General features: G+C 43.2%; 1 protein-coding gene across 1 annotated transcript; it reads right to left on the bottom strand.

The window, feature by feature from the left end:
- Window positions 1-7,380: 7,380 nt before the first annotated feature.
- On the bottom strand, window positions 7,381-14,817 carry LOC100826374. The gene is made up of 9 exons (XM_010239649.3): window positions 13,734-14,817; window positions 12,985-13,170; window positions 12,446-12,538; window positions 12,035-12,217; window positions 11,794-11,896; window positions 11,527-11,712; window positions 9,164-10,170; window positions 8,403-8,830; window positions 7,381-8,070 (listed from the first exon to the last, which is right to left on the bottom strand). Exons 1-9 carry the CDS (start codon window positions 13,983-13,985, stop codon window positions 8,013-8,015), a joined length of 2,496 nt encoding a protein of 831 aa, XP_010237951.1. The 5' UTR covers window positions 13,986-14,817; the 3' UTR covers window positions 7,381-8,012.
- Window positions 14,818-15,287: the final 470 nt, after the last annotated feature.

Here is a 15,287-nt window from a genome sequence, read left to right as displayed (position 1 = left end):
ACGACCCGACCCCAGGTGCGCGCGCTCCCTCTGCCTCCGCTGTTAGGGTTAGGGTTAGATTTTGATTTCTTGTTGTTAATTAGGATTAGGCTAGATTGTTGCTTAACTGCCCCTGCTTAACTGAATAATATTGTTGATGTTGCTTAACTGAATAATACTGTTGCTGTTGGTTAGGGTTAGATTTCGATTTCGGTTGCTAGACTGAATTTATCACGGGTTGCTGAACTGAATTTATGTGTTAGCGCTTAACTGAATTTGTTCAACCGTTGTATTGAATTTTTGATTAACTGCATATTCCTTGCTTTGAAAAGTGCTTCATACATGTTTAACTGCTGCTGTTGGTTCGGTTGCTATATAAATGTTGTTTATATGCTATATACATACTATATATGATTTTAGCTAGGTGTTTCGATTTTTTGCTGCTGCCGCTTTCGAAAGTGCTTCATTTATGTGAATTGTGGGCCTGACCATCGTGTCGGGTCATTGGAGAAGGGGCCGGCCATCGTGCCGAGGGGGTACATATGCGGGTGGGTTTTTTATGCAGGTTTCGAGCTCCTCGTAGACAAAATTTTGCTAGTTTTAGCATAGGTCATGCCGAAATTTTCGGCCGATATATATTTGATGGTTTTGATGGAATAGGTACGAAATGGGCAAGAGTAGCCAGAAATCAGTTCTTGAGGACGTAGCTCCTGAGGAGGTGTATCGTATCGATGAAGAGTCTTCATCGGGAGAGCAAATTGCCAGCTCTGGTGGCGATCCTAGCTCTGGCGATCATAGCTCTCGTTCAGAAGAACAAGACAACGAGCGACGGGTGGAAGAGAGTAACCCACGACCAACTGCTTCTACGGCTAAGAAGCCAAGGAAGAAGACCCCGAGGGGGAGTCACGACTTGAAAGAGTTTTGCTATGTGGTCACCCGACATTCTGACAGACGCCGCCCGGAGTCGCCTGAGAGGGCATAGAAGGCCTTCGCAACCACCTGTGGAGCCATTGCACGTAAATATTGCAAGATCACCGACGAGTGGAATGACATCTCCGAAGTTGTTAGAAACACGTGCATGGCGGACGTTGAAAGGAGATTCCAAGTCAATGACGAGTGGCGCGAGCGATTCTGAGCGTCCATCAACATAGCATTGCGGAATGGTCTTGCTACTTGGAAAACCACCGCTAGAAAGTGGATGGACAAACCCTATGCCATCATCAAGAAGAAATGGCCGTCGATAACTGATGAGGCTGAATGGGAAAAATTCAAGAAGAAATCGTCTGACCCTGCCTTCATTGTGAAGAGTGAACGTATGAGGGCGTTGCGCGCGAAGAAGCCGTTGAACCACAAGCTAGGGAGTGTAGGGAAAGATGGGAAGAGGAAGGTCTGGCACAAGCAGGACCGAATTCTCGAGGCAGCAGGCAGGGTGCCTCTGTGCATAACATTCTGGAGGATAAACGTGCTAGAGAATATGCACGTCAGCACATGACACCAGAGGAGTGGGCGGGCATTGAGCCAATGCAGCCGCCTGTTAAAAATTTTACGGTAAGGGTTCACGTGCATTAATTTGTTTTTGGCGTTAATTAGACACTCATGATCCATATATACTCACGTTGGTCCTGTCTTATATGATAACAGGAGGCATAAAAAGAGGGGGCGCAGCGGCAAGACCAGCAAGGACTCCTCGAATGTCAACCAAGATGAGATGCACTATGTGCCTAACATAACTAGAGTGTGGGAAGACAATAGGCCTGACATTCTCATGAAGAACCCCCGTCAAGGGCAGAGATTCGAAGATGGATCCTATTTCGTGGCTAGGGAGTTTGACCGGGTGCTTATTTACTATCCTGGAAGACCGATGCTCAGCGAAGCTTCCTTGAGTGCCATGTCGAGAGAGATGCAAGAGCTTCATCAGTTCTACATGCAAGCATCAGCTGGTTCTCAACAGCATGCCCAACAAATCCCACGAGACTATGGCTTCTTTGACCAAGAAACTGGGGGCATTCAGGAACGTCCTATAACCTTTGGTGTGGAGTTCAACGAACTGTTTCACCTCTTCAACCGCCAAAAGCTTGATATCAACCTCTTAAGGTTGTGGTCTGCCTACCAAATAAGGGAATGCGGCAAATGGAGGTAAAAAAAGTAGCCATTCTAGACCCTGCGGTGTTCAACTACGGTGACATCGGTCTAGAACCAGAAAAGGATCACTTAAGAACCCTGGCGTCTAAATACTTGGTGGCATGTCTGGAAAAATACACTGACTGCGACTTTATTCTCTTCTTCATTAATTTGGAGTAAGTTGAATTTTATATATGGAACCGTTTGTTTTTTCTAATTCAGTCTTTCTTATACACCCTTAGTTACTAAAGTTTGTTTCTTTTGAAAACAGAGACCATTGGGTGACACTACTCATTTGTTTGCCTTGGTTCGCGGTATACTATTTCGATTCACTACTTCCCAAGAAGGGTGTTCGAGGTCGCTACTGGAAACCCATCACATCACTCATTAACACTGCCTGGAAAGTTGCGACCAAGGGAAAACTAGCTGGTAAAGGCTATAAAGACGAGCCCCGCCACAACCACAGGTTCCCTTGCCAGCAACAGCCGCCCGGCACTATGTACTGTGGGTACTACTGCTGTCACATCCTTATGGAGAATGCCAGCATGTTCAAACCTAAGTGGAAGGGGTCAATTGCGGCTGTGAAAGAGTACTGGCGGCCTCGAATGATAATGGCACACTGACCTAAATGGATCGTGTATAACATTCAAAGGGAGTTCGACCATCTCATCAACAATGAGATCATCAAGCCTAGTGGGAACTTCTACGAACGTGTGGAACAAGTGGTTACTAGGGTTCACCCACAACAATAGCTTCAAACTTGATTTTGCTATGAAATTTTGACACTTTGTAATCAATGTCGTGAAGTGAGATACATTTGTATGCTTTATATGTTTTAAATGATGCGGCTTTATATACATTTGTATGCTTTAAATGATGTGGCTGTGGTTTTAATTCGAAATATATGTGCTGTGTTGTGTATTTTCTATGTATTCGAATGTTGCGTATAAATGCTGTGCATTTTCTGTGGTTTTAATTTTTTTTTAATTACTGAAAATGTATCAGTGTCGGTCACTCGCCCGACACTGATGGGACAAAGCGACCGTTACTGATGATACTATCGTCGGTGACGGGCGCGGAAACGTGACCGTCGCTGATGATGGGTATCATCAATAACGGTCGGGCCGCCCGCCACTGATGATTGGTACATCAGTAACGGTCGCTGCGACCGTTACTGATGATGATCATCATTACTGACAGGAAGTTAGTAACGGCGGCCCCGTCCGTTACTGATGCTGTTTTTCGACCGTTACTGATAACCGTTTCTGTAGCAGTGGTAGTAGACAATGGATTTCACTTAGTGGTAAACGATGGAGGCGAAAGAATTGCAAATCTATCATTTTACTAGTTAGTTAATTAGACGGCCTCTAGTCATCATTTATGCATTTATGTATATATGTTTGGTGACATGGTGGTGTACCAACAACCGCATATTGGGAAGCATATGCTAGAGCGTCTAGTGTGTTGCAAAATCCCGTGACCAATTTCGGAAAATTAACCAACTCTGGTGTGTCGACACCTATGTAAGTTGATGTTCTAAATTAATCATTCGCCCATATATCTACAAAATGGTTCCTACAAGTTTTGGCTACGAGAAGAAGACACGAGAGGGAGCAAAAATTTGGCATCCAATAATGTCAACAGCGACGTGCGCGGGGCTTGATTAAGTAGCAGCGTCGTGGCGCCACATGCAGCACCAACCATGCTGCATCCTCCTACACGTTCCTTACACAAAGAAGAAAATAATCAGTGTCTTCAGAATAAAATTTAAGAAGATTAACTGCATTAATGTTATACTCTCTCGGTTTCTAAATTATTGTCGTCCTTTTAATACAAATTTGAACTAAAATAACGACAATATTCTAGGAACGGAGGAAGTACAACTTTAGGAAATGGCATTAGACGCATAGACGCACACAACCTTAGGTTACATAAACATACAATCACCCTCGTTATCGCGGGGTACGTCTTCCAGCACTAAAAATATAACACGTTTGGTGCGAGTCAATATATACCTCGTTATCGCGGGGTACGTCTTCCAGCACTAAAAATATAACACGTTTGGTGCGAGTCAATATATACTGACGTTTGATACATACTCCACTTCTCAACTACATTGTTGAATATCGCGAGAGTGACACGGCAAAGATGACAAACATGTGATCCCACGGCCGACCGTAAATATCATTTTGGGGCCGGTATGGACCATTGTTTTTTTTCCCACTTGTCGAAAGAGAAATTTTAAAAATGGAAAACTCAGAGAAAATCAGAAAAATAATAACTTGAATTTTACTTGTCTAGACTGATCTTTTTTTTCAGCGTCAGCAAAGCAAGAAAAAAAGAAAAAAAAAGCGCAAATACGTAGAGTAAATGAAATCGCATTGTATCTGCCTAGAATCTTGGTTTCAGCGACACACCGGCCGAATCTTGCCTAGAATTCTGGCCCGATTCATTCGCCCGTGTCACATGTGGTGTGCTACATGCATTATGCATCACTTAATCTGGCTCGGATTTATGGCTTACATCGCGCGTCAGGTAATGTAACTCGGTTAGCTTATTTGTTCTTCAATCATGATGCATGCGTAATGCAGCCAGTTCACGGTCACATTCATCACTTCATCAAAACAAAATTAACGAGCTAGAACATCAATTAACGGAAAAACAAGCACTTGCCTAAATGGCTTTCTGAGATTGCAGCCTTCAAAAGATAAGATCCCTTCCAAAATGAGGAACCGAAAGATGTTCTTGATGAAGCCAAAGGAAAGGGAGCACTATATTAATTAGCACATGTGTATCTAAACAAAGTTGTCAAAATTAATTTGGATCGGAGGGACTACTAATTTTTTCCTTGGTTTTTCATGAATGTCATCAAGAGTGCCTTTTTTTTAAGAAAAAGAAAAGTCCTGTTTTGGAGAAGAATAGATAAGAGGCCTGATTTAATAGACCATCCTCCCCAAAGTCAAAAGGATAGGATGGCTTTTCACGTTTTTCTTTCTTCTTCTTGTTGCTCTCCAGTCGCCTACCCTTTTCTTCCTCCTATCCCCTTTCTCTCTCACAAAGTATCTGCTACCTCAAGAACTGTTTCGACGATCCCTCCGGTAAGATTGTGCGAAATTGTGTCTTCTATGATGTCGTGCAATTTCATTGCGATCCAATGGTGAAATATCCGGCCAATACCAAAATACCGAGCGATGTTCGGATTTCTTGCGGCCGTGCGTGATAGCACGATGCTCACACGTTTCCCGCTGATTTGAGCAATGTTTCAACGAACCCTTCTACCACGATGTGACATTTCATTGCGATCCAACGCCGGAATATCTGGAAAACTTAAAAATACCGAGTGTTGTTTGGATTTCTCTCGTGCCCGTGTGGGACAGCACGAACATCCGACTTGTTTGCCTGTTTCCCGCTAGCTCAAGAAATATTTTGCCGACAGTGGGACTATGCAAAATTGTGTCTAAGACTATCTCGTGTAATTTCGTGACGATCCAACGATGCAATCTCTGACAAAATCAAAAACATCGAGTGTTGTTCGGAGCTAGCTAGCAGGCAGATAGGAGAGAAGAAAATATTGTTTAATGCCCATCATGCCTTTTTTTATGAAGGTGTACGGAATGATCTGAACCATCCTTGTGTTTTCGTAAGAGGAGAGAAAGTGTATTGAATCAGAAGTGAATAGATAATCAAATGATTTGGTGGGGAACAAAAGGTGAAATTTTTGTCCACGCTCTTAATTCATGTGTCTGGAAAACTGCACTCCCTCTCCTTTTCAATTATAAGGTGTCCTCGAATTATAAGTTTCAGGTTCGGCCATCAACCGTGTCAAAACTATAGCATCGATAAGCTAATATGGGTGTAGAGGCTATTACTATATGGTATCAGTTTAAAGAATGAATCAAAGGAAAAAGGAGAAGAAGTTGGTAGTTGCTGGTAGCTACTAGCAAAATGATTGATCTATAGATGTAGCTAGCCTATGGTCGGGCGCTGGCGGTGGCCGTTCGCCGCGTCGCCGATAATAATCAACAATAATTGCAACAGCAACATGTCGATTGGTCACTGCCACATCACTTCACGCATGGATCGGCTTCGTGCCACCGCATACAAACATGAGTAACCCTATGATGTTTTTTAAAAATAGATACATCCAAAAAGAATTGAGATAATTAATATGTATCAATGGAGTAGCATATTTTCTCTCAAAGAAACAAAATTAGTAGAATGTTCTTTTCCTTTTTTCTTGTGGCTCATCGATGACTCGGATGCTCATCACCACATGCTGCTGGGATCGACATGGAGAAAATCTGCCACTTGCAGGATGCAGACAGTGAAGTAGATAGGTCAGACAAGAACAAACTTTTGAGCCAAGCAAATATAGAAGGAGAAGAAGCACAGAATCATATCGACGCCGTTTTCCACGGCTGAAAATGCATATGCATATACATGATGATAAAAGATTTTTGGACGAACGACTGCAGGAGACACGTACGAAAACGATGACCACACAAAGATCACAATGTGAGGACGAGTAAACTAATATAGTTTTGCTATTCCTCGTACGACTATTTGTAAGACGTCGTTTCCTGTAGACAAACCACTCGACTTAAAACATGTAAGAGGAGATAAAATGTACTCGCTTCATCCATATTACAAGGGAGTATAGTGTCTGCTGTAAGCCAAAACTAGATCAACAAAACTGAGGAGGAAGGAAAAAAGTATAAAAGAGGAAGGATTCATGAGGTGTGGTCGAGCTGTCCACGAGGAGATGTATATATAACGACAATCCCCTCTTTATTTTTTGGACAGCTATAACGACAACTCAATGGAGAGTAGTACCTCAAACTGAGTTATGCAGCTAGCTAGAGAGAAAAAAAAAAGAGGAGAAAGCGACCTCAAAAATTATAATTTGTCCCTTTTTTCAGGGACAAACCAAGATGTGGATGTAGCAAATTTTTTTATTTTTCTTGGACACTGAAGAACTCTTTGATGTTATTGTTGTTTAATTTTGTTTTGGGATAAAGTAAGTACTACTACGTGCGTAGCCAACTAACCTAACTGAGAGGTGATTAGCATGTGACTCAGCTCCAAGAAAAGAACAAACAAATCAAATCAAATCAGACCAGACCAAAAGCGTGTCTTAATTCGATCCCCATTTACCACGAGTAAACCGTGTCTGACGTTAACTGGTCTCCTCCTTCCTTATCAGCTTACTCGTTTTCCCTTTTTTCTACAATACAATAATCCAGTATTTTTGCAAGCATATTCGTAGGGTGCTAACGGCAATTATCTCCCCACAATTTCTATGTTAAGAACAATATCATCACAAGGGCTACAAGATGCATATGGAACCACTGGAAGAAATGGTAACATAAGGCACAGTTAAGGCTATCCGTGATTAATTTCCTAAAACAGCACATACAGTTTTCTTTTTATCTCTGTAACCCTACGAAATTTGAACCCAATTAAGCAGCTAATGTTACTTCAGATCACACACAAAGGGGGGCCTTCTTCCAGCACCAAAGGCCTCCCCTCTCCATAACACCAAACATGATTACACTATCATCAGGCAAAAACAACATCAAGCTAAACTAGTTTTCTTTCCTGCCTCCCCAGCAAAGTATCTACATGGCACAGAGATTCAGCTGTGCTTGGCTTATTTCCTTCTTTCCTCTCTTCTTTTTCCGAGGCGGATATGGGGGGCACAACCAAGTTCCGATGATTCAGTGGCACGGTGACTATCGCGGTGGAGGGGAATGAGAAGGTAAACAAAGTCAGGATGTACATGCGTGGTGATGATTGTTTTGTAAAGTAACCCTCTGCTAATTTCTGCGTGGAGTGCGCAGCGATGCACCCGTGTATTTCTACTCTTGGCTTGACATGTCGTCGATGCGCAACAGGAACCATGCACCGCCGGGTCAGCTGGAGAGTGGCGGGAAGTCACCATTGTCCTTGAGATGATATGGCCCAGCATTCCTGCAAATTGCACGGGTGTGGAATTACAAGTTGTAAACGCCGAAAACATGTCACTCGTTCTGGACCAGAAAAATAATAAAAGATGTGCTGTTACAGATGGACTAAAATATGGATAATGACCATCTTAATAATTTGTTGATTTTGCAGAGCCCCACTATAAGACTACAAATATGTTTTAGAAATTATAAATCAATAATCATGGCCTGCCTCATTAGTAAATAGCCCTGCTGCAATATGCCAAAGAAATGGTAATAAGCTAGCTGTTCCTCCCACAAAACAGTTGGTATTCTTACAGTTGACGTTAAAATAAATAAATAATGCATCATACTTACCTCACTCGACTAGAACCCTTTCCAGGATTTGGTGCTGGGGACACTGGGCTTACAGGTGCAGAAGCTTGATTGTTGGCAGCAGAACTTGGTCTGCTAGCTTGGTTAACCTCCAACGGCAACGCCCCCAGAGTCCCAAACTCAAGTTTACTGTCTTGTGGGTGATTAAAACCATTGCCGTGAGCAATATCCCTTGGAGCCCGGGGAGACGGAGACGATGATGGTATATTCAACAGCGGGGGAATTCCATGATCATTTGCGCCAGGAACATAAATCTGCAATGATGGCCCTTGCCTCCATTCGTCCGATGGCACCATGTCTGGATGCATATCCATTCTGCCGTAGCGGTTACCCCTTTGATAGGGATTTGGATGTGAATTATGCCTCCCTCTTTCCCCTCGTCCAGCGGGTGGCCTGTCCTTGCACAAAGCCTACAATATCGAGTAGCGCAGACAAACTCAGTGAAAACACAAGACCGTGAAGCACAAACACACAGATGAGCCCTAAACTTGCAACAGAGACATATTTCTGCACTTGAGGTACATATAACTAATAGGGGTATGTTCCAGACTCACGTGGAAGATATGGTAATTCGGATAAAGCAATAATTTAAGTATATAAGAAAATTAGTAATCATTTCCCCAAGTATTTTCATGTGAATGGATGTGGAATACAAAAGAACATGTAGCAAAAGACCAGATGTAAACTATTCCAAATGTGGGTTCAAGTTGTATAAGCATACAAATGAGCAAAAGGGAACATACTGGATCGGGGAAATAGGTGCCTGTTCCACGAGCTCGCATATGATCATCTGTTTGAAACAATGGTCTGACAACATAATAGCCAGGTGATGGATAAGAACCAGGGGCTATTCCACTAGTACCAGCATATCCATAAGCATGTTTTCTGCTATGACCATTTGGTGAGCGATTGTTCTGATATTGCACAGGTGGTGGGGCATGCATTGGATAGTAAACTGGATTAACTGGGTAATCTGGGTTCATTGGATACTCAAGATGGCAGGCTTGTGCAAAGAAAAGATTGTTCAAATTTGTCCCATGATCTCCAGTGAGATCTGATAAAATGTCATTGGAGGTACTTCCATCACCACCCACCTCTCTAGCTTGTGCTCCACTGCCATTCGACTCTTTTGCTGCTGCTAAGCGGTTATCCACAGTTGCTGTTGGTAACCGGTTATCCACAAGATGTGAATTTTCATTGACATACTTGGTTCCTGTGTACCCCTTCGATGACATCCCATGATGGGACAGGTTCATATCATAGTTTACACCTTCCTTGCCATTTCCAGGCTCATAAAAGAGCTGCGGATCATAGTGACCATTCCCAGATGGCAAGATTTCACTATTTGATGGTGCAACCTCACAAAAGTCACTGCCATCCCACACACTGCTAGAATTAGTTACAGGATTTGAAACAGACTTTATTTCCTCATGCTCAGTCATAGGACTTTGTTCTTTTTCCTTCAGAGACCTGTGATTATTGAGATCTGAAATGTTGATGTTGTTGAACTGATCAGACAGATCACCATAGGAATTACTGTATAAAGGTGTGTGATCCTCGTTATCTCTTTCGACGCTGAAGTCCAGTGCGATGTCCTGCACGTCTGGCCTTACCATAGTGCGATTTCTCTTCAATGTGTTCCTAAAGAACTGATTCACTTCAGGCACCGCAGAACTGGATGCCTCTTTAAGGATCTTTCCAAGCTTCCGCGCACCAAGATCAAATGCACTGCGTATTCGGAAAAAGTTACCTGTGCATCGCAGTGATATTAGTTAGACCAGGCAAATTAATCAAAACACTACGGCATCTTGGATAACATTAAGGACAAAATAAACAGCAACTGAACAGCTTAATGTGCATATGCAAGTGAAGAACATATCAAAATGCATGTGGATTGAATTCAAGCAATAATTATGCACACAACAGATAATAACTCAATGCTATCAAAGCATGTACATTGGAGTGATATCAGTCTTCTCTTAGGGATGCCACGAAGGATAGTTATGAATCGGAACAGATAGAATGAAGAGATAGAAGACTGTCTTCTCTTAGCTAAGGGGCAGTCTCTTAGTGCTTAAGGAAAGGCGTTTTTTCTTTTATCAGACGTCTCCTAGTCACATTTTCCTAGTTAAATTTAATACTCCCTCCAATCCATATTAATTGTCGAAATATTACATGTATATAGATGCTTTTTAGACATAGATACATCCATATCTGAGAAAATTTGAGACAATTAATATGGATCGGAGGTAGTACACAATTTTTTTGAGGCATGCAAGTATTAATTGCTAGAGATGACACTAAGAGATAGCCCATTGTATAGCATGTTTTTATTGTCGTCTCTAGATGGATGTGGGGGACTAAGAGAAGGCTGCCTTCTCAACCACTGTACATACCCTCAGTATCCATGTCCTAGCATATCAGACATGTAGCAGCATATGGCAATGGCACATAAGATCGCATTGGTATGCAATGTAAGTGAGCATAGTAGTACTGCTTGGTTAAGTAGCTGAGAATTTGCTTCTGCACAGAACTGAAATGAAATATCTTGGCCTGTATATAAAGGGAAACTACACACGGGTGTCCAACAGCGAGAAGCTGAGAACATAGCGAAGGCAAGGTAGTCCGAATAACATTAGTTGTAGTTAGTAGTAAATTCTAAAAACAATTGGATCTAGAGAAGGTAGATACAGGAAATCAAAATTTGGACAAGCACAAATCAACAGTTGAGCTATGTAATGTGGGAAGCCCAATGCAGCCACTCATTGCGAACTGATGGTGCAATGATTGATGAACTAGCAGATCACTGAAGGGTCCGATAAGAGAGATGTTGAAAAATCACAAATCACATGGTAGAAAAATTGACACTTTTGCATGCACAATAAGTGCCCAAAAGCTAAGCCAAGCTATATGTAGTGCAAGCATTCAATCAACCAAGTGGCTGTGGCAATCATGAGAAGGACATGAATGCATATACAAATGTAAGATTACAACTATCAAGTTAAAGCATCAACTCATCCTATATTAACTAAAGCTGTATGGCACAATTTCAAGCACAATCCTCTCTTTTGCGCCATCAAATTTCATGGTGAAGTAGAAAACAAACCTTTGCTCACACTGCGCCCAAGATTGTTGTTCTGTTTCAATGGATCCACTATGTTGAGAAATTTTCGAGAGAATAATCGAGTATTTTTCTCAGAGTTCCTAGGGGGGACAGTAAATGTTTGTGCACATTCTCTGAGAAACTCCTCTCGCTTAAGAAAATCACCATCATGAGTGACAGGTGCATCAGCTGCTCATGAAAAGCTATGTAATTACCAATAATAACAGAGAACTTTCAATAAAAAGATCAGACTGAGCTGCATTCACTTACAAACTAGCTCAGGTAGGGAAGACAACAGAACAGGACCGTACAAGCTTATGCCCTTATTGTCCCAGTCAAATTTGCTATAGTAGTCCAGAAATCTATAGAGGACCTGCAGAAAAGCAGATAGTTATGTCACCGTACCGATGGGATGGGAAAGTCTGTAATTCTGTATCCTAAAGCAGCTACATAAGGTGACAAAAAGACGGAAGTTCACAGATGTGGAATACAAATTCAAGTCAGAACTTACAGCTAATGGACCATCCAAAGACTTGTGGAAGAGATGAAAAATACATAGCACCAATATCTCCAAAGCATAGGTAGAAATTAAACCATGGTGAGCACCAAGAATGCGGCTTTCATAATAACACCAGGCTTTTATCAGCATTATACTCTTCTTGAAAAGGTGTTCTTTTCCAAATCTTTGATCAACCTGCAAAACGTGATGGTTATAGATATGCATGCCAGTGATCAGACTGATTTTGGAAAGCCTTCATCCTAATTCCTACCTCATAAGCAAGAGAAAGGGAATTCAGCCAAAAAACATGGAAGAGAAAGGCAATGACTCTTTTCATTGCATGAAAATATCAGATAGAAGATAGATATGTGCACCGAAGGAAAATAACCAATCAACTATATGTTTCTACTTTTGAAATATTACCTGCTCAAGGAAACAAAGCGTACATAGTCCACCAATCTGATTAAATGAGATGTCTACAACAATATTTTGGACAAGGCATTTGACCAGCTTGACCTGCCATCAGAAAGACTTTATCATTTGAAACATATTGATGATAAAATACTGATAGTATATTAGTATGCGACACAATGTCCGCCAGTAATCCCTAGCAGTTGAACACAATTTTTTTTACTGTCATATAGAGCACAGTGCTGGATAGTACACTTGGCCGACAATTTATTTTATTGTTGGCAGGAGCATTAGGATATCCACATGTGTCATCGGTGTCATATGCAAATGTGGATCTTCTATTGTCCTTGAGGACAAGGAAATATTTGGTTGACTTTTAAAAATCATTTGGTTGTAAGTGAGTCACAAGAATGTCATTGGCCAACCTTGTATAATGCCATAACAAATAAGCATTCGTAAGAAGTGATAGCAGCAACTTAAAAGTGTGTGAATTTAGGTCTAACTGGGAATTGATAAAATAGAAGGAAAAAAGAGCAATCGAAGTGACAAACCTCTGCATGGATATACTGGACATCCTTGACTTCAAATTCGGCATCTTTCCTTAACTCTTCTGATTCTAGAACAGCGCGTACCTCATTTGCTAAGTTTTCATCAGAACTTATTGAACCAAATGCAGTCAAGTCGATATCTCCATCAGGAAGATATGTTTTTAGCGGAACAGACCCAAATGGAAAGACCTATGATTTGCACACACACACAAAAGAGAGGTTAACTTCATACTTGTATAACATGCTGTCCAACAATTCAATATAAGAGAAACAAGTGTCAGCAGGGAAATAAAATCTCAAACAATAATTACTTTCCAACTTTTGTAAGCGATAAAACCTGAGATTTTCAGATTGTCTATATATTGTCATGTGGATACCCAGGATCATGAGGGCAGGATTTCAAATATGCCAACTGCATCAGTTTGGCGGAATCACTAGCGCTAGCAAAGAAACACACTCCAGCCATTACAGAGAGCCGAGCTAAACGGGGGCAGAGAACTACGAAATGCACAGCAGCAGCGCACCATTGCACCTTGCAGTTCATCCTGAGTACATCTCCACGACCTAAAGGATGACTTGGAACATCTGCTCGATCGAAAATTATTCCTAGAACACAGGCATGATCTGAAAAGCCGCCTGGGCAACTACACAGCTTATGGCACAACTAGGGCGAGCAAGCAGAGCATAAATAAATAAAGGGATGATGATGAGAGAAGCGGAGCAGCAGCTAATTAGTAGCCGGGTTTAATTACCTCGCAGCCGACGGCGTGCCTGACGAGGCGCTGGACGTAGTGCACGACGGCGGCGCGGCGGCCCTCGGAGGGCGCGCTCGGCTGGATCCGCCCCACCACACCGAGCGCCGCCTCCTCGAAGGCCCTCCAGCGCTCCGCGGAGATCGAGGCCGGGTCCGGCCTCCCCTCCCCCTCCCCCGCCGCCGCCGCCGCCTGGGAGGGCTCCGGCTCCGGCACCGGCGCGGGCACGGCGCACTCGTGGATGTCCACCATGGGCGCGTCCGCCGCCGGAGCTCCGCCCGCCCGCTCGAAGTCCGCCCCCGCACCCGGCGACTCAGGCGAGGCGAAGGGCGGGGAGCAAAGCAACCGCTAAGATCGATTGAAGGCGGCGGCCCCGGCCGGCTAGAGAAGAACCGAACCGCCGGAGACCGCGTGCGTTCGGGAGCGCGATCGGGGAAGGGGAGGGGGAGGCGCGTCGCGATCTGGGCGCGCGCCGCCGGCGAGGGGATAGGGACGGACGATTAGTGGAAACGGAGCACGGAGACGAAGGGAATGGAATTTTTAATTCCCCGACGGGGAAGAGAAAGAAAAAAAAGAGGGGTCAGTTTCAGTTTCTTCCTCGCGATGACGACTACGATGACGTCCGTTCCACCGTGCGAGCTCGCCTTCGCTCGGCCGATCGGCGGCGGCGGCGGCAGGTGGAAGGAGGAAGAAGACGACGACGGAGGCCTTGGTGATTGCTTTGCTTCAAGCCAAGATTTCCTTTCCGCCCTTTCCTTTTCCGTTTCTCCTTTCTTCCTTTACGGCTGGTAAAATAAGAAGAAAAGAGAAAGGGCTGTTCTTGAGCGGCGGGCGGCCGGCTGTCGTCAGTGCTGCTGCTGCCCGCCGGTCTGGGCTCGAGGTTGCGCCATTAATCTTCTTCTTCTTCTTCCTCGGAAGCTTTTTGGCGATGGCGTAGGTCGTCAGCAAACTCTGGGGCGGTTGGGGAAGACTTTCTTCTGTTCAAGCCCATGGAAGAAGAAGAAGCCGCCGCCTTGTCTCTCTTCAAAGCCAGATCATGGGCTAGATTAGATACTACGAATACATGCCATTTACACAATATCATGATCCATACGGAGATTATGATCATGGTGTTTAATGTCTAGGATTATGAGATTATCGTGATTGTGATGAGATTTTATGTTCTTTTCCATCTGTGAACGAATGACTGCAAAAATGGATTTGGTGCCACCATCCTTTTTAATTATTTCTGGTGATTTTCAATGTTTGCGTGACTCTCTGGGTCGGGCGCAGCGATGTATTTGTCCGGGTGGATTCTTGGGATATCGGTGGGGGTGGATAGGTGTTAGATCCTCGAGGCTAGCGGCCAAGTATAGCTGTTGAGCAAAGCATGGGTATGTTTCGTGGCAAAGTATGGTAGACATGGTGATGCTATCGTGTCATCTGACGTTGCTATTCAGCGTCCACACGTGCCATATATATATATATATATATATATATATATATATATATATATATATATATATATATATATATATATATATATATATCACAACACAAGCCTTCAGAACAGCA

The sequence above is a fragment of the Brachypodium distachyon genome, chromosome 4 (genome assembly GCF_000005505.3).
Source record: "Brachypodium distachyon strain Bd21 chromosome 4, Brachypodium_distachyon_v3.0, whole genome shotgun sequence".
NCBI classification, from domain to species: Eukaryota; Viridiplantae; Streptophyta; class Magnoliopsida; order Poales; family Poaceae; genus Brachypodium; species Brachypodium distachyon.
Note: the sequence above shows the minus strand (reverse complement) of the source record. Positions and strands in the feature narration are given on the sequence as shown.